Source organism: Poromitra crassiceps (genome assembly GCF_964638095.1).
Source record: "Poromitra crassiceps genome assembly, chromosome: 1".
Taxonomy (NCBI): domain Eukaryota; kingdom Metazoa; phylum Chordata; class Actinopteri; order Beryciformes; family Melamphaidae; genus Poromitra; species Poromitra crassiceps.
The window spans coordinates 30,468,745-30,489,649 of record NC_139623.1 but is presented as its reverse complement, the minus strand read 5'-3'; the positions used below and the strand labels follow the sequence as shown (position 1 = coordinate 30,489,649).

The 20,905-nt window shown below is 43.4% G+C and overlaps 1 protein-coding gene across 1 annotated transcript in view; it reads left to right on the top strand.

Annotated features, from left to right (window-relative positions):
• The first annotated feature begins 4,839 nt into the window (after nt 1–4,839).
• Nucleotides 4,840–20,905, top strand: part of gnb2 (guanine nucleotide binding protein (G protein), beta polypeptide 2) — a 28,083-nt gene continuing 12,017 nt past the window's right edge. The window contains exons 1-6 of the mRNA XM_083637032.1: nt 4,840–5,377; nt 9,635–9,714; nt 10,836–10,874; nt 12,184–12,290; nt 15,126–15,189; nt 16,246–16,408. Coding sequence (XP_083493158.1) covers nt 9,658–9,714; nt 10,836–10,874; nt 12,184–12,290; nt 15,126–15,189; nt 16,246–16,408 — 430 coding nt within the window. The 5' untranslated portion in view covers nt 4,840–5,377; nt 9,635–9,657. The remainder of the gene's footprint in view (nt 5,378–9,634; nt 9,715–10,835; nt 10,875–12,183; nt 12,291–15,125; nt 15,190–16,245; nt 16,409–20,905) is intronic.

Here is a 20,905-nt window from a genome sequence, read left to right as displayed (position 1 = left end):
GTGCAGTTGATGCGAAGGGAGGGAGAGGAAAGTCCAGGTCCTACTGCGAGTAGAGGTCAAGTCCTAAAGGCCCAGGGTCAGCGCGCAGGTTGGTGGAGGTTGATTCCTCAAGTCAGTTCAATGTGGTAGGCTGGCAACACTCTTCAGCCCCGAAGGCACACAACTCCTTTCCCAACACCCAGCAGACCTTGGCCTGCACACAGCAAAGACAAGGAGAGAATGAGACCAAAAACCATACACAAAAAGGTATATGCCACCATACCTGCACACAGCAAAGACAAGGAGAGAATGAGACCAACAACCATACACATTACATTACATTACGTCATTTGGCAGACGCTTTTGTCCAAAGCGACTTACATTAACACATTTTTGTCAGCAATAGAGCAATCAACTATGCAACACAGTCTACAGCTACAACTTCTGAAGAAATAATGCTAAAGTTTTTTTTTTTTTTGGGGGGGGGGGGGGGGGGGGGGATGTTAGTTCAAGAAGGGGACGGGTGGAGCCTGAAAAGATGTGTTTTAAGTTTTTGCCAAAAGATTGGCAGTGAAGCGGCCGTCCTGACCATAGGGGGGAGCTCATTCCACCCGGTGCCAGGGACGAGAAGAGTCGCGATCGGGATGAGCGACTTTTGAGCCCCCGTAGCGAAGGAGGGGCGAGGCGTCCCGCACTGGTGGAGGAGCGGAGGGAGCGGTGAGAGATTTGGAACCTGACCATAGATTGTAAGTACAGAGGAGCTGTCTGGTATACTGCCCAGTCAAGGATCAAGGTTCTTAGCTGTTTGGGAGGGAAGCACAGTAGTTTTGTCAATGGAGATGGAGAGATCTGTGAGAGGGCAGTCTTTCCCTGGGAGGAAGAGTAGCTCTGTCTTAAAGGAGAATTTCGTTTTTTTTAACCTGGACCCCTCTCCTCACAAAATTTATGATTTGACCACTCAAATTTACGCCAAACCCCACAGAGGTTGCGCCTCGAATCCCACATAAGTTACGCTAAAACCACCACCGCAAAGCGTGTACCTGTAGTTGGCCAGCCGGCAGGAAAGTATCGCGGGACTTGACGAGACTTGGTGACCGAGATCACGAATGAGGTAATTTGATCCCTGGGAGACACCAGGAAACAGCCCCGGGGGAAATATCAGTCTGGTGGTTGTTGAGGGATGAGATTATGACGATATGTGGCGAAAACGGGAATAAAACTGGCTATTTAGATGCAGGAAAGACCATGGGAAAGATAGGCTGCCACTTGGCCCCCTCGGAGCTCCATTTTACGACTGGCTTGGACGCTATTGATCTCAAAACAACGCTAGGATGGCCAGAAACGCCGCGGAGATCGCTGGGTGAGTGGTCAAATCATAAATTTTGTGAGGAGAGGGGTCCAGGTTAAAAAAAAACGAAATTCTCCTTTAACAGGTCAGACAGAATGGAGAGAAGGATTTGGTGATTGACTGTATCGAAAGCAGCAGACAGGTCAAGGAGGACAAGGACAGGGGAGAGGGATGAGGCTTTAGCAGTGTGAAGGGCCTCTGGGTGAGACTGTGACTGCAAGAAGAGCTGTCTCAGTGGAGTGAGAAGCCTTGAAACCGGACTGCAGAGGGTCCAGGAGGTCATTCTGGGAAAGATAGAGAGAAAGTTGGTAAGTTGTGTAAGTTGTGTAAGTTGGTTACACAAAAAGGTATATGCCACCAAGACAAGACAAGGAGAAAATGAGACAGCAGTGTTTGCTGCAGGTGCATATGTAGACCAGAGTGGAGGTATACCCACACACACCTGCCCTCTATTAGCACCCAATCATAGCAATTATCTCACAGCAAAAGTGAAGTCCCTCTCCCCACACACACACACACACACACACACACACACACACACACACACACGCACACACACACACACACACACACACACACACACACACACACACACACACACACACACACACACACACACACACACACACACACAGGTCTACCCTGGTACAGTAAGCTATCTCATTATAGAACAAAATGGTTGAATGAATATGTTTACTACTGTGTGATATTGACTCTTCAACTTATATTAAAAGAAAAAGAAAGAGGAAATGAACCATAATTCTCACTAGTTTGTACTAGTTTGGTACACTTATGAAGCTATATCCTTTCTATAAAAGCATACCTATTGGACAGTCCATTGGATGGATGATTTTCACACAGTTTTACACTTTTTGAACATCTAGGCTACATCTTTGGACAAATTACACTTGGTCAGGAGCGTCCGTCTATGAATGAAGCTCTGGAAGATGTTTTGAATAATATTATGAAATGATGTTATAGCATTCTCTTCCTGTTTACCTTTGAACTTGTTTCATTTTGTTTAAAACTTGTATACAACATTATTGGTGGTGGTGGTGGTGTTAAGTATGCTTATTGACAAAAAAAAAACTGGAATAAATGTGAATGTTATTGGATGCAACAATTATTCTATTAACAGCAGGGTAATATATGATTGTGGAGCAGATGTGATTGACTTTGCAATAAAACTTGACTTAATAGACCCATGTCTTAAATCATTAGAAGCATTGTTAAAGTGCTCCGCCTTCTGGATATCTCAGGTGCTTAGTACACTTTGTGCCACTTATAGCTTCTACAACAAGCCTGTAGTTATGTTGTTTCCTTAATCATATCTACAGTAAAACCAATGAGAGCCATTCACCTGTTACGTGAAGCCGTGCACCAGGAAAAGATCACATTGAACACCACGGGTGGTGGTGGCTGTCATAGGTTTGCTCTGTTGTAGGGGATGATCATGGTAAAACCTTCAAAATACCATCTGTATTTATTTGAACAGACAGTAGGCCTATGCTGGATTGTGTCTGTCTCAGAGTCTCAGCCATCTCAGTGGCATAGTGTTGGGGGTGGACAAGATTCTGGATACTGTTGGGCTGTCACGGCTGACCTCAGAGTGGGACGTAGCACGTCATTTAGGCCAGCATCTCAGACATTCCGCTTAGGCTCTCATCTCCAGTCAATTAACAGCGAGTGCAAGCTTACATTTCCTACATACTGTATGAAGCAACCAACAGTGGCATTGTCAGAGCTGGAGCAATAGGATGTATCAAATACCCCCATGTCCCTGAGGAGAAAGTAGAGGAGTTTTTCCCTTAACAAGACCTCAACAGTGCAGCTAGAGAGGATGGAGATAATGACAGTGAAGGTGGGAGAGGTAAGGTGGGCTGTATGAGAGATGAGTTTCTGACAGAGGATTAGGTGAGCTGGACAATGAGTCAGGTAGGGTACAGTCCACAACTTACAGGCTAAGTACATGATAACACAATCTGAATTTATGGAATAAGGGGGTAATAAAGGGGGACTTATAAAGAACTTATACCGTAGCTATATTTGTAACTACCGGGTACCTATTCTGTTATGCCGTAGGTATTTTTGTAACTACCGGGTAGGCCTACCTATTCTGTTGTTACAGGGTACGTATGACCTATGAGAAATACTTAAACTTAAAATCCCATTGAGTAGGCTAATTGTTCAACATGTTGATGAAATGGCAGAACATACAAATTCTGATATAGGTGTAAAAAAAGACAAGAAATGTATTGCCAAACATTTTGCCAAACCAAATTTCTTAACACAGTGGGTCGAGGCCCACAAGTCGACAATTGAAGGGGGTTAATATTATTGTAAGTTGTGACCACGATTTACTTGTGCGATTTCATAATACATGAAGTGGATCTAAAATAGACAGTGGAAAACAAGGCCTACAAGTTCATAGATAGATAGATATTATCTCTTTCTACCAGCCTACCTTCTCCTGCATGTAGACTAATTAAAAGTGAATCCTTGGGTCCATCTCCAGGGAGACCCATGTGCTACACAGAGTAATTACTCTGGAGTGCTCCATGTAGTTTGATCAAAGAATGAGCTACAGTAGCCTACAGGCTCTGTCATGTCAAGGACCCCAAAATAGACCACGGACCGCCCCAATTGAGTCTATAGAGGAGAGGGCGAAGAGTTTTATCCATTCTCTATAATGAGTTGAGATATGAGATAACAGTGACATTAAACCAAGCCACCCTACATTTGGCTATAGGAATGGCCTGGAAGAAGAATCCTCAGAAGGGCCTGTGGGGGTCCCAGGGCCATCACCATGGGACCCACTGTAAAAGCCTTAATTATAACTCCTGAAAAACTATGGCTGGCCTGGTCTTCATTGAAGTGAGGATTTTTCTGGTGGTCAGCTAGAGAAGATGTGGTTCATAGTCTAATGCTGCTGGTAGCATGAGCGTGTAGACCAAACCTACACTGGGCCCTGGGCTGATCATCATCAGAGGATTTTATCGTTAAGAAATGGGTGTGTGGTGAATCATGCTTCTGACTTCTGGGGATAACTTTGCCAGCACTTTAATATTGGGCTGTGTGTGTGTGTGTGTGTGTGTGTGTGTGTGTGTGTGTGTGTGTGTGTGAGAGAGAGAGAGAGAGAGAGAGAGAGAGAGAGAGAGAGAGAGAGAGAGAGAGAGAGAGAGAGAGAGAGAGAGAGAGAGAGAGAGTGTTTTCATTCTTATATGAAACCACCGATTCGTGTGGATAACTGACCTGCTGGTCCACACTATACATACCACAAACATAATAATAATAATAATAATAATAATAATAATAATAATAATAATAATAATAATAATAATAATAATAATAATCCACGCTATCTACTGACGGGTTGCTTTTCCTGCTGCTTTTTGATCCCATTATTTCTGTGTAATGCACTTTGCAATTTATTCACTAATTCATTTTCCTGCCGAAGAGGCGACAGTCAGTCAGCCAGTCCTGCTGATGAAGTGTCGGTAGAGGGAGGAGGAAGAGCGAACTAAAGAGAGGAAGGAAACGAGGATAACGTCACGAAAAGCAGAATCTGAGTAAAACCCACGGACTCAATAGTAGGCTATTTATCCGCCTCCTCTGTGTTTAATACACAATCTTTGATGCGGGGGGACCGAGCTAATCGTGTTTGTTTATGCCGCACAGGACAAATATGTTTTTGTTAAGTTGTTGGGCGTGAAAAACAACAACTGCAAAATCATTTTGAAGAGGAAACGGGCAACAACACAACCGCAGATTTCATCTTTTTTCAGGAGGGTCCACCAAAGCGGAGACATGGATATCTGTGTAGCCCTGCTTCGTTTGCCTGTTTGCTGAAGGATTGGGAAAACATTTTTGGACATTTTACCCGGACGAGAGCCTGATCGTGACATAGCCTACTGGATTGCTAAAACATCTCCTCTGCACGGCTGTTTGTTTAATGAGTGAAAAAGACAGAGAATCCTCCGCGGGGTTTTCCTGAGACATTTCAGTTTGGACGACCGAAAAAGCAGCAAAGATCGTCGGGAGAATTAACAGGTAGCCACCCATTATCAAATCCTGTTACAACCAAGCAGTAGGCCAGCCCATTTGGTGTAGATGGCTGGGTGATGTGCCTATTCATGGCCCATCATTTCGACTAAATGCATTTAACGTGAACGTACATCCGCATTTTTAGGGGGGCAAATGTAGCCAAGGCCTTTTCATCAGCCCCGGCTGGCTGAAGATCGATATGCTGTAGCCTGCATTCATATCATTGCGCCCGTCTTCCTATAGTATTTGTCATATATCGGGGTAATTTGTGCAAAAAAAGAAGCCCTTCGAAGGAGCTTGAACCATTCAATCTGCCCTCAAGCTGCTTTCCCCTTTTTGTTGTTACTGCAGCGGCTTGTATTTTTATTGCGGAACTATGGGAGTAACCTTCCCAGTGAGTCCGGGCCTGCCTGTCTGTGGCTAAAGCTCGCTGCTATCATCCTCTGACATGATTAACCCGCTATTCATTTACCCCGGGCGGCAAAGAGATGCAGTGGATGTCGGCACTGCTCATATTAATGGCACTTCTTCCAGCTATTAGCCATGTCATGTTGGTGTCAGCTGCCCCATTATACAGAGACGCTGTGCATTGAAAGGGGTGGGGCCAGGCCAGTTAGCAGGCAGGCACACTGACATTTTGCATCATAGGCTACTCTTTGAATATCTGCCTCGTTATGTTATAAAACATGCTCTCCAAGCCTAACAATTTCCCCAGCATGTAGGCTATGGGTAATAGTTGCTGTGGTTTAGGTACACTGGACTCATGGTTTAGGTACTTGATGTCATCCTCATCCCCATCATCATGGAAGAGGCAGCCTCTCATCCACTGCTAGGCCTCTTCCAGTGCCAGAGTTTCTGCACACCACTAGAGACTGCTCAAATAAGCCAGCAGGTTAACACGATCTATGCTTTCCACCACTCCAGTAGAAGGCCCACATGTGCCTCTCACACACACTACTCTGCTTGAATTGACCAAATCCTCTCATCCTCTTCCGTTCATCCTCTAGTCTAGTCCGAATTCACAAGCAACCCAGACGGTGCTTTTTGATCATCTGGCTGGACAATGGTGTCCCAGGCCATGCTGATTGTGTGCTCCAGCCCTGCTCTGTGATGCATCACCCCCCCTCAGCGCTTCATTGGCTAAATGAACAGCTGTGCCAGGAGACTGGGACCCACTGATGCGCCCCTGTTGCCTTCCATTAGTGCCGTGTGATCCATCTGGTCGGAGGTCCCCCCCAGGGAATAATGACCTACTGTAGCTAATTGCTCTCCCTCGTAGTTTGTACTGTATGCATGATGCTTTTTGAGTTTGGGGGAAGTGTTTTGGTCCTGTGATGCACAAAAACAAAATGTCTAGCAGTGAGGAAGATAGAGAAGTCACATTCATGCAAATCTGCTGTGCCACTCGCTGTGTAGCGTTATGCCAATTTGAATTGGTTTCACGAATGCAAATGTGTGTTGGGAAGGGATACGGTTTGAATGTGCAACTGTACTCCTACTGAGAACATGCCGGTGGTGTACAGTAGTGTGTGTCTGATGAGAACATGCCGGTGGTGTACAGTAGTGTGTGTCTGATCACAGCTAACACTTGGCTTTAAAATCCCATAGGTAAAAGATGCATCCTGGTTGGGTCTAGAGAAAATCAGATTCCATATTCACCTCTGTGTTAAGTGTCTGTGTCATATTGCCTCAGTTGTAGGGCTGGCTGGGTATCGGTATTCGAATCGATATCTTTAAGGTATCGCCCGAAATAACCCAGTACCAAGTAGGATTGAAACTTCTCCAGTTAACCGATACCTGCATTCGATTGTTTTTGTACCACAGATCTAGAAAAATACTATTTGTACGGTTTTGCTCACAACCAATCACTGCAAGCGTTCCTCGATTTAATGTGAGGTGTGATTGGCCCACTACCGTAGCAGCTACAAACCCCTACAGTCTGTGGTGGTGAAGTTAAGCGTGGTGTATGTGATGGAGTTGGCAGTTCAGTGTGCCGAGATGCCACCAAAATGTTCAAAAGTATGCCTTAAAAAAGTGTTGAATGAAGTACTCTATTGCAGTGGTTCTCAAAATGGGGTCCGGGGACCCCCAGGGGTCATTGAGGGGATGCCAGTGGGTCCCCAGCAAAATGGTGAATAATTTATTTTCACTATCATTCATCTATAAGTAATACAATGACAGAATGTATGACTGTTTTGGTCATGGGTTTCATATACTTTCTGTAATAAAACATTGAAAATCAAAAATCTTGGGGGGAGCCTGGGACAAAATCTTATTTCAGTAACTGGGGGTCCCTGGTCTAATTTGCATCAGTTTAGGAGTCCTTGACGTGAAAAAAATTGAGAACCACTGCTCTATTGCTAATCGATATCACTTTAAGGGTACTGGTATTGGTACTGGTATGGTAATTCTAATAGCCAGCCCTACTCGACACCAGATTATTAGAGCCACACACAGGACTTTGCAGTGTGTCCAGCCTTAGCATGATGTCCAGACCATGGCTAATGTAACAGGTTCAGATAGCATGGTGTTCAGACCATGGCTAATGTAACAGGTTCAGATAGCATGGTGTTCAGACCATGGCTAATGTAACAGGTTCAGATAGCATGGTGTTCAGACCATGGCTAATGTAACAGGTTCAGATGGCATGGTGTTCAGACCATGGGTAATGTAACAGGTTCAAATAGCATGGTGTTCAGACCATGGGTAATGTAACAGGTTCAGATAGCATGATGTCCAGACCATGGGTAATGTAACAGGTTCAGATGGCATGGTGTTCAGACCATGGGTAATGTAACAGGTTCAAATAGCATGGTGTTCAGACCATGGGTAATGTAACAGGTTCAATTAGCATGGTGTTCAGACCATGGGTAATGTAACAGGTTCAAATAGCATGGTGTTCAGACCATGGCTAATGTAACAGGTTCAAATAGCATGGTGTTCAGACCATGGCTAATGTAACAGGTTCAGATAGCATGATGTCCAGACCATGGGTAATGTAACAGGTTCAAATAGCATGATGTCCAGACCATGGGTAATGTAACAGGTTCAAATAGCATGATGTTCAGACCATGGGTAATGTAACAGGTTCAAATAGCATGATGTCCAGACCATGGGTAATGTAACAGGTTCAAATAGCATGATGTTCAGACCATGGCTAATGTAACAGGTTCAGATAGCATGATGTCCAGACCATGGGTAATGTAACAGGTTCAGATGGCATGGTGCTCAGACCATGGGTAATGTAACAGGTTCAGATAGCATCATGGCGTACAGACCATGGGCAATGTAACAGGTTCAGATAGCATGGCATCCAGACCATGGGTAATGTAACAGGTTCAGATTAGCTTGACGTCCAGACCATGGGTAATGTAACAGGTTCAAATAGCATGATGTTCAGACCATGGCTAATGTAACAGGTTCAGATAGCATGATGTCCAGACCATGGGTAATGTAACAGGTTCAGATGGCATGGTGTTCAGACCATGGGTAATGTAACAGGTTCAGATAGCATCATGGCGTACAGACCATGGGCAATGTAACAGGTTCAGATAGCATGGCATCCAGACCATGGGTAATGTAACAGGTTCAGATTAGCTTGACGTCCAGACCATGGGTAATGTAACAGGTTCAGATTAGCTTGACGTCCAGACCATGGCTAATGTAACAGATTCAGAGATAGCATGGCATCCAGACCATGGGTAATTGTAACAGGTTCAGAGATAGCATGGCATCAGCATGGGTAATGTAACAGGTTCAGATAGCATGGCATCCAGACCATGGCTAATGTAACAGGTTCAGATGGCTCAGAAGGGAGTGTTCACTCAATAACTGCTGCCTGATGGCGATGCTGGATGCTCCATAGCAGCTTAGTCATTACAGATTATTCTCCTCAGTTAAACCAGGCATGGTCGCGCCGCCATAAACAGATTACAGGGCTTTTCTCACTATTGTGAGTTCAGTAAATCCACAGATTAAAATGCGTGTTGTTATTTTTCCCCCCCAACCCAGGGTCAAATACTATTTCAAATGAGTTATTTTACTTTGTGCCGTATTGATTCCCCTGATGAAAGTGGAGCCATGGATCATGCTGAAAAAGCATGAAACCCCACTTACAAGCTACTGCAAATAAGACTTATACACAGTATAAAGTAACTGTGGCTGTGTATTACACAGCCACAGTTACTTTATACTTATTCACTTTGTAGTAGCGTGTTGTAACTGAAAGACTGGTATCTTAAGCTGTTGCTCTCACACCACCAGGTGACGGCCCCAACAAATCCAAAATGAGTGAGCTGGAGCAGCTTCGTCAGGAGGCCGAGCAACTTAGGAACCAGATAAGAGTAAGTCTGAGCTTGTCTCTCCTATCTAACAGCATTTTATGTATTTATTTATTATTATTCAAGAAGAGGTACTGCTATTTCAGTTCAGGTTTAGTCATGCTAGGAATGCATGATATATCGGACGGCAATCGTGTCGGTATCGGCCGATGTTAGTGATTTTTTTACATATTGGCATCAGTATGATGTTGCAATGTTAATATTGGTTATCGGTATCAGCCAAAATGTTCACATTGAGAGGAAACAATGCAAAAAAGTTTTGGAAATAAAGAAATTAATTACTTTTTCAAATTCACAGTGTTTACATGTTTTTCAGTATGTACAAAATTTCATTATCATAGAAATGTGTTTTTATACAGAATATCGACACAGCTAAATATCAGTTACCATAACAGTAATGTTAATATTGGTTATCAGTATGGTCCAAAATGTTGATATGGGTGCATCCCTACTAAAAGCATGTGTATTGATGCTGAAATAAGTGTAGTTGACACACTGCACACACACACACACACACACACACACACACACACACACACACACACACACACACACACACACACACACACACACACACACACACACACACACACACACACACACACACACACACACACACACACACAAATGTTTGTGCACATCCCAAAATGTTATCCCAATGCTGTGATACTAGTTAATCATCTGATGGGTCATTATTACCAAGCCAAGGTTTGGGTTTCTTTATAGCTTATATCAAAAAAGCAGTATTGTCACTAATAGGAAGTCAAAATGTAATTGCGCTCGCCACTCACTACCATCTAAAACAAATCTTACTCAAGCAAAAGTAGGAGCAGAAGTACATTCATCAAGTAGAAGTAAGAGCACACAGAAAACGGCAACGTAAGAATACTGTAATAATCTACTCCAATGCAAAAATGAGTGTTCATTTTCACCTTGGCTGGTTTCCCTTCCCTTCTCTCTTTACCTCCTATATATTTGTTGAGAGTATCTGAAACCAGCAGATTCTCTCCCATGTTGCAGGAGCCAAAAATGGATAAACAGAAGGAAGGCCTTCAGTCTGATAAAAGATATTTACCTCTTGTGCCATTTCTTTTTTCTCCATTCAATGATTCCATGTGTACTAGGATGCCAGGAAAGCATGTGGGGATTCAACCCTGACACAGGTAAGTGACTCTATGTTTCTGACGTAGGCGTAAGCTACATTTTTTAACTTTTAGAAATGTCTATCTTATGCATCTTTTCAAAAAATAAATTACGTATTTTTATTTATTTATTTGCTCTGTATCTTTGGTTGAGTGATTCCATCATGGATTTGATACATTTGATATTTCATTTTGGTGACATTATTCATATTGAAACATGTAATAATCATGGGAAAAAGTTGGTACTGCCAGATTGGGGTTCATACAGAAGTAGCATACTGGCTTTAATTGTTAGATTCGTCCCCATAATAACTCAAGGGCCAAAAACTTGACCGTGACACTCTTAGCCTCTTTTCATTTTATAAAACGTGATTTGGCAAAAATAGATGAGACATTATTGGTGCTTTTCACCCACATCATCACCACAGTTATAAACTTGGTGCTCCCGGATAGAGTAAGAACAAGATTGGCAAGATTGAACCGCTTTACTGAGCTGAAAAGCTTTATAAATAAATGTATTTATAGAGATAAAATGATTTAAATCATGAGAGACTCGTAGGAAGTTTTAACAAGCTTTATTGAACAAATAACCAGTTTAAGTGTGGCGTATGGCTCCATGATATGATGACGCTCCTCTTGAGATGAGAGAGGGGGGGCATCAGTGACGTATGATTTTATCTGTAATGTGCCGTGAAATACCCACTATTCCTGTGCTATATATTAGGGATGGGCATCGAATTTCGAATTTTCAAATAATCGTTGTTATTATCAAGGTCGACTTTTATTATTGAAAGTCGAAAAAAAAAAAAAAAAAAAAATTTGCGAGTGCAATGCTTGTTTGAGCTAAAAATCCACAGCAGAAGCTTTTTCTATGAATTAATAAAGCCTTAGAATCAGGGGAGACAATGCAACATTTCACTCACAAAAAAAAAAAAAAATCACACCATTTTTTTTTTTTTTTTACATTTTTAATTTTTTTTACATTTTTTTTTTTTTTTTCGAATTTCGATTAAAAGTCGACTTTGGCCAGCGAATTTCGAATAGTGTTTTTGCTAGAAATGCCCATCCCTACTATATATATATATATATATATATATATATATATATATATATATATATATATATATATATATATATATATATACTGTATATATGTGTGTATAATTTTATTATATTGTCATACATTTTTAACTGTAGGGCAAGTCTCCAAAGATGTTTCACAGTGTTGCTGCAAAAAGGGTCTCATAACTAGCACAGTGTTTCTATCTCAAGAGCTTTCAGTGAGTTGAATGAAAGCTAATGTTGTGATGAACGTGTCTATCTGATCCAGATAACTGCAGGTCTGGATCCTGTGGGGCGGATTCAGATGCGGACCAGACGCACTCTTCGCGGTCACCTCGCTAAGATCTACGCCATGCACTGGGGCTCCGACTCACGGTTAGTGGTTTCTCAGCCAAACATTTTTGGGGTTTTCTTCCGTTTTTGGCTTAATACCTTTTGATTGGTTGTATTTTTGGGCATCTGGGTAGTGTAGACTAGAGCAAGGGTTCCCAAACTTTTCAGCCCCCGACCTCCAAAATAACGGTGCCAGAGGCTTGCGGCCCCCATTATCACCGGAGGTGGTTGGAGCATACAAACAATGCACATTTAAAAAAACAACAACAAACAAATAGGGTTAAAATGTGCTCTTTTTAATAGTTTTTTAAATTGTATTTCACACATTTTGTAGTTCACACATTCTTTAGGCCAATTTCACACATTCTGGAAATCATCTCATGACCCACCCAGCGGTGTCCCACGACCCCCACTTTGGGAACCACTGGTGTAGAGACCCGGGTTCAATTCCCGGTAGCAGCACTTACGGCTAGGGATGCACATTTTCCACAAATTCCTAAATCGATCATTGGTAACGTTAACGAGCAATCAATAGAGTAATTGTAAAAATAAAAAAATAAAATACAAACCATACCAAATGCGTTTTTTCCTCAATAAAACCTTTATTTATACAGAAGCAACTTATTGTATATTTCTCACAGCATTGCATAGCATAGCCTACGCTATGAAACACATAAAAACGTAGAAATGTCAACATTTGCCCAGAATCCCCGCCGCGGCTGCTGCCGCCTAGGTCCTAGGTTTTTTCTGCTCGCAGTGTGTTGCAGCCGTCGCAGCTCTTAAACGCTGATGCCGAGTTGCTCAGCTCCAGTCCAGGTGAGACTAGGATCCGTATGAACATTGTTCAAGTGATTGTTGTTTTACGTGTGTGTCGCAACTCTTCCTCTTCCTCTTCCTCGCTGATGGTGGGTTGCTCCAGGTTTGAGGAAGAGGAGCCAGCCAATTTATCCGAATGAACACTGTTCAAGTAGAGCATCTTATGACTTGTCTGAAAAGGGCTATAGTGATGTAGCCGAGTGTCCGGGTCCGCCTATTACTTACACTTTGTTAATAAAACAATAAACGAGAGAGTCAGGCTGTAACGTTATAACACGCTTCTACATTTAGTCTCAGACAGCTAGCGCCTAGCATTAGCACACTCGTCAACACCGGCTCTCGTCAACAACATAGTCCTCACAGGACATCCACAGAGCCTCCATACACACTGAACAGTCTGTTACAGTGATATCATTGCGCCCTCTGGAGGATCATTGAAAAATGATTTGAAAACACCGTTCTACTGGCAGAATCCACGTTGATTTTTGTTTTGTTTTGATCAAGTACATTTTCACATGCTCGAGTAAATCCTTAACGAGCAAGTAATCGAGCTTCGATTAATTGTGTGCATCCCTACTTACGGCTTGGTGAGACGTTCCTACAGACACAATCGGCCGTGTCTGTGGGTGGGAAGCCGATCGGGTATGAGTCCTGGTCGCTGCACGAGCACCTCCTCTGGTCGGGGGGGGGGGGGGGGGGGGGACTGAGGGGAATAGCGTGATTCTCCCACGCGCTACGTCCTGCCGGTGAAACTCCTCGCTGTCGGGTGAAAAGAAGCGGTTGGCGACTGCATATACTGTATATCGGAGGAAGCATGTGCAACTCTACGGCTCTCCCCAGATCGGCAGAGGGGGTGGAGCAACGACAGGGACAGCAGGGGGAATTGGCCAAGTACAATTGGGGAGAAAAATCTGAAAAAACGTTATAAACTTTCTCATTTGACTGCTGTGCCATGATAATATGACCAAAATGCAGTTTGCACACTGTTTCCTTTGCAGTAGCTGAGTAAAAAATGAACCGTCTGATTTGGCCAAATCAGTAGCCAATACAGCAAGCTCAGAGTATTTGGGTGGCAATATTGGATGTTTTACCATAACAAGCATGCACCATAACTGGATGGAAAATGACAGAGGATGTCAGTATGGAGGACATGGTGGGACTTAAATGAACATGCAAACAAGGGTCTTGTTTGAATATTTATGGATCCATTTAATGGCTGATTCTTCCTACCAGTAATTCTGTTGACCTCTGTACTGGCAGGGTGTGCTAGTATTTGCTTTGGGGTGTCACACCAAACTGTGGTATTGCTTGAATCCAAAATTGGAGTGAAACATCTTAAAACTTTTAGGCACTCTGAACAAAAATACACAAGCACGTAATTCATGATGTGGCCAGATCGGTGCAGGTTGCCTTATTGGGCCACTGAGACTCGACCTATACCAGTTTAGATTGTGCATTCATTCACTAATAAAGAAGTTCATGAACAGACCTAATCAATCATCTTCAAACTTCTGACATCTTTCAACTTTTGACCGTGTCCAACATCAATCAGTGTTAGGCTAGATTAGACTACTTTTAGTGTGGGGCGTAACTTTTTGGTGGAAAAATGCTAAGAGTCCAACTCTATTCGAGTAATTTGCCACCTGGGATTAGAACCCACAACTCCCCCATGAAAGTCCAGTGTCACACCGAGAGAGCTGAAAGACCAGTGTGTCTGCCTGAGGAACTTAAAGGAACACTCCGCCGATTTTCAACCAGCTCTGTATCATTCCAAAATCAGCACTATATCCAAAAACTGTAAACAGTTTTGCAGATATATATTTTTTTATTTATTTATTTATTTATTTAGTTTGACAGTTATTGAGAGTTGTTTGAGTTAAGTTGTGGACCAAGTGATTGGTCCAAGCAGTCAGTCGTTCATGCACAAATACGGTAATCACTGGTCCACAACTTCACTCAAATCAACTCTCAATAACTGTCAGACTAAATAATGTCTGCAAAACTGTTTACAGTTTTTGGATATAGTACTGATTTTGTCTAGTACTGATTCTGTTTCTGCAGGCTTCTGGTTAGCGCATCTCAAGATGGAAAACTGATCATCTGGGACAGCTACACCACTAACAAGGTAAAGTCATCAGAGTATTTTACATCCGCTGGTTTTGTGGATGAATATTAGGTCACAGAAGTGAGCCCGGGGTAAAGGCTTCCTCTTGTAGGAATTAGAGATGTAACGGTATGAACATTTCACATCACGATTATCGTGACCAAAATTATCACGGTATTCGTAAAAAATTGCTGAAAATGTTCAAAAACTACTGAGAGACTCAATGAAATCATTTTACGTTTTATATTGAAAACTCAGACCCAAAAAGGATTAATACACTCACTGAAATCATTTCTCCAAGGCTGCACGTTGCATCTGGGAGACTGTTGCCAACTTTGGTTGATGATGAACAGTATTTACCATGTTTTTCAAAGCACTGTAATCACGGTACCATGGTGATCACGGTACCACGGTTTTAATGATAATGAACATTTGAAATGGTAGGGTTATCGTAAGGAATTTTATCATGGTTATCATTAAAACCGGTTATCGTTACATCCCTAGTTGGAATGTGGACTCATGAAGGCTTCCTTTACAACATAATAAAGAAAAAAAGAGTATTAGTAGAGGCGTTTTTGGCGCCCCCCAAAGAGGTTTTAGCCAAACCCCAAAGGCCTGATATATTTGAGTTCACGACAACCCTGACTGCATACTAACTCAAAATCAAGCATTTTTACTGTATCAATTTTGAGAATTTCAAAGTTAACGTCTCACATTTGTGCATTGAAATGACTGTCTGAAACTTGGAGTCTTGTGAAAACACATTGCTCCATAATTTCTGACAATGACTGATATATTTGTGTTCAGGATAAGCCTGACTATACACTTAACCCAAAAGTCAAATGCACGCATGACAGTAAACCTGTCCGATCATGCTTACTGTCGCAAAGGCCCATTCTGAGCCAGGAAAAAGCCTGTTATGCTATCTGGAGATTTTCAGTCTTGGTGTTGGCCCACACGTGTCCTCTTGTCAAGGATTTGGATGGGCTTCCTTCTGCCCTTGCCAGTTATTTGAGTCCTGTCCATTGATAGGAAATGTTTTCATGTTCACTGCCGCTGAATGCCTTACTCTTCTAGATGCATGCCATCCCCCTGCGCTCCTCCTGGGTGATGACCTGTGCGTACGCCCCGTCCGGGAACTACGTGGCGTGCGGCGGCCTCGACAACATCTGCTCCATCTACTGCTTGAAGACCCGCGAGGGCAACGTGCGGGTCAGCAGGGAGCTGCCCGGCCACACAGGTGAAGGCCCGTTTGTGTTTGAGTGTTCCTGTGAGTCGCGCTCCTCAGACTGGTAACACGTTTCGGCGAGGTGTGCGCCGGTCCTCATGGGAAGGCTCCAGTCCCAAACCCATAAACAATGAAGCTTTCATTTACATGGTTAACTAATCGCAGGGCAACACAGTCTTAATGAGCTGAGACATCATCAACTCCTAGAGAGCCAGGCTCCATCCTGGGATGCTGCAGGAACTTTGCTGCTCTATGTTATTAAGTGCAGTACTTTTCTCTTTTCTTTTTAATCGGTATCATGACATGGCTTAGCAGAGCAGCAGAGCACATGGTATCATGACATGGCTTAGCAGAGCAGCAGAGCACATGGTATCATGACATGGCTTAGCAGAGCAGCAGAGCACATGGTATCATGACGTGGCTTAGCAGAGCACATGGTATCATGACATGGCTTAGCAGAGCAGCAGAGCACATGGTATCATGACGTGGCTTAGCAGAGCAGCAGAGCACATGGTATGACGTGGCTTAGCAGAGCAGCAGAGCACATGGTATCATGACATGGCTTAGCAGAGCAGCAGAGCACATGGTATGACGTGGCTTAGCAGAGCAGCAGAGCACATGGTATCATGACGTGGCTTAGCAGAGCAGCAGAGCACATGGTATCATGACGTGGCTTAGCAGAGCAGCAGAGCACATGGTATCATGACGTGGCTTAGCAGAGCAGCGGAGCACATGGTATCATGACATGGCTTAACAGAGCAGCGGAGCACATGGTATCATGACATGGCTTAGCAGAGCAGCGGAGCACATGGTATCATGACATGGCTTAGCAGAGCAGCGGAGCACATGGTATCATGACATGGCTTAACAGAGCAGCGGAGCACATGGTATCATAACATGGCTTAGCAGAGCAGCGGAGCACATGGTATCATGACATGGCTTAGCAGAGCAGCAGAGCACATGGTATCATGACATGGCTTAGCAGAGCAGCAGAGCACATGGTATCATGACATGGCTTAGCAGAGCAGCGGAGCACATGGTATCATGATGACATGGCTTAGCAGAGCAGCAGAGCACATGGTATCATGACATGGCTTAGCAGAGCAGCAGAGCACATGGTATCATGACATGGCTTAGCAGAGCAGCGGAGCACATGGTATCATGACATGGCTTAGCAGAGCAGCGGAGCACATGGTATCATGACATGGCTTAGCAGAGCAGTGGAGCACATGGTATCATGACGTGGCTTAGCAGAGCAGTGGAGCACATGGTTGTGCAGACATGAACATTTCTGTTAACTATGCATCTCGCGCGCTACGATGCGCTCGATGCGCTCGATTCCTAGGCTTGCCCACCGCGTGGCCTCGCCCGCCCTGCAGCTCGCATATGTCCGCAGCTCGCCTGCTGCACAGCCTCGCCTGCTCTATTGGCATGCACAGCCTAACTTCGCATCACTGATGACATCACTGATGATGTCATAGACATTGTGACATCATCAGTGATGTCACAATTGCTTGAGTGTAACCAAAAACCCCAAGATGAATTTGCTCTTATGACATCACTATGACATCATCAGTGCCTATGACATCATCAGTGATGTCTTACATCACTATGACATCTTCAGTGGGACAAAAATCGAAACCGAGAGAAAGAACACACAGAGAACAGACAGAGATTGCCCACTTGTCCCAGAGATACTCAACACCAGGAAATCCGAGGTATCAGCTCAGCTGTGGGTCATGTTAATTTTTCAAAAAAGGGCGGGCAGATTTGACACTTTCGAATCCGCCCACTCCACATTTGGATAGGATGAACTTTTGTGGGGCGGGCAAATTTCAGAGCCAATGGCAGACCTCTGTGCAGTTCTTGCTCGGGCATGTGTGGTTTCATTCACAGCCAGCACTGTGAACAGATCTGCTACTGCTGCTTTCTCCCCATCCCTACCCTATCCCTTCTACCAAATACACGCACGCGCACACACACACACACACACACACACACACACACACACACACACACACACACACACACACACACACACACACACACACACAAACACACACACACACACACACACACACATTTTAATATGTATGTGTATTCACATTTAGACAAAAAATCCTTGAACACAAACAATAATAGATGCACAAACAATGGGAAATCTCATAGTGACAGATGTATCTAGTCTGAATCTATGGATAAAGGAAACAGCGCCTCCTCCAAATGTGGCGACTGCCAATTATTACAGAAATAGGGCAGAATTTGGCCAGAGCCTTGCCTCTCGGTCTGGGCAGTCCTGCCCTCTGCAGGCCACTTACGACCAGCCTATGGACATTACCAAGGCTTCCAAATACAATTATACCAAAGCTGTATAATGGCATCCTTGAGCAGTTGGTATTTCAAAACCTTGGTGATAAAAGCTTCTTCCAGACTGGAATCAAAAGCACACCCCACTTCCAAAATGGTGACCTCTCTACTGTCCTCATCGACAACAACAACATCAGGTGTATTAGCTGTCACATTTGAAAATGTCATATTCAGTATTACACAGTTTGAACATGGCAGTAGATTTCAACAGAGGATGGAACATATGACCTTATGTCTTTAACTAACAACAATTCTGTCATGTCTTGTAATGTACATTCCCTTATATCCAAAACAACCATTCAGAATATGAGACATGGATTCAATGACTGGATTATGATCATGGTGCAGACAATCAGGAGAAAAAAAGTGTTAGGATACCAGAGAGAGAGATTGAGCCTGGACGGGAGGACTTGTAATCTGGCTTTAACTGTAAAAATGACTATATTCACTACACACTACACAACACATTCACTGCCAGCTGTTTTTTTTTTTTACTGTAGGTAGCTTCTGCCAGAGGGTTTTTTTGAGGATTCTGGCTCATCTTTCAAGACCTGAGGATTCTTTTCTGCTAAGATTTTGTGAACACAAAATATCTAAAAAGAACTAATAGAATGTGTGCTTTCTCTGTCTAAAAGAGTTAGTTTGTAGAGTTAGTAGTTATGTAGGCATTAGCACTTGAATACAGCATGGTTTCAGCGTCTGAAAATTTATTCTGAGATAAATGGCTTTTTGTGAAATTCGATAGAACAGTCACTTTAACCATTCATTTTTGGCATCAGTAAGACGTCAGACATCTAAACAATAGTTTTGAACAGTAATTTCCTCCATAACAGCAGGAAACACCCCTCTCCTTCAAACTCCTCCCTCCGTGTGTGTTCTTCTTGGCTGCAGCGGGCGTGTCACAAGCTCGTTTCTGCTGCTGCTGTAACCTCGCGTCACCAGGCTCACTGCTTTGCTGCTGCTCCTGTCTGCTGGCGGCCGCTGTGCAAGTCTGGATGGGCTCGCTCGTTTCTTGGAGTTTCGGTTGAGAGCTTTGATGAAGCTTTTGCGATTCTGGTCTTATTTATGCTGCGTGTTTCAAAGTGTGTTCCACCCGTAATCTATTATGCAAATTTGCAATCCCTCACCGCCAGCAATCAGCGTGAAAGCGAAAGCGTTTTCGCCAATCCATTCTACAGTATGAGAATGGTTTCATCGCGCGTTCCCCTGCAGTTTTGGCTCTGCTTTTTCTAGTCTGGGAGAGCACTGTCGCCACTTAGTGGGTCGGTGGAATGGGTTGTACACGTTCGGTGGCTCCAATATTTATATAAGAGATGTAAAAGGGTTAGATGCACATCCCACGGTCAAAAAAAAAAATTAATTTTTTTTACGTATTAACACGTCATTGGCAGTCAACCGTTGGATTCTTTTTTGACGTATTAACACGTCATTGGCAGTGAACGTGTTAAGTATTGAGTGTGAAACATTATGATCTGCAGCAGGGAGGCAAGCAAGCTTTTCCTGTCATTTTAAACCAGTCCAATGTTGTTGTTGTCTCTGTTGTTGTAAACTTACGAGGGACCTTCGTGTACTAGCTGGTGCTAGATGTTGTTGAGTGTCAATAACAGTAGCCCTTACTGAGGTTAGACAGTCAGTTATAATATCCTCAGATACTAATACAGTACCCGAGTCAGGTTTTACCCAGTTCAGGGAGACTCCAGTTCTTACACAGAGGTCGTTGAGGTCAGGCCAATCCGATCCAAACCAGCAGAGCGCGTGTCCATCTTGGAATTGGGCTTCCTTCTGAAACCCAGGAAACTGGGCTCGCCCTCTCATGCTAGGGGGACCTTACGCCGTTTAATGTCTAGAAACAAGGAAGATCATGCAAGTTCCCTCACAGTTTTATCATCACTGTTCAGCTGCCAACCTATTGCCAACTAGGGGTGGGACAAAATATCGATACTCACGGTATCGCGATATTTCCACTTACGATACGTTATCGATACACTGGCACCAAGTATCGATATGTTTATTTAAAAAAAAAAAAAAAAATTTTTTTTTTTTAATAAACCGGCTAAAATATTATGCTGTGTGTGGTAGTTCAAACATAGTTTCAAGTTGACGTTTATTTATGTTTGTAGTTTAAACAAAAACATAAATACT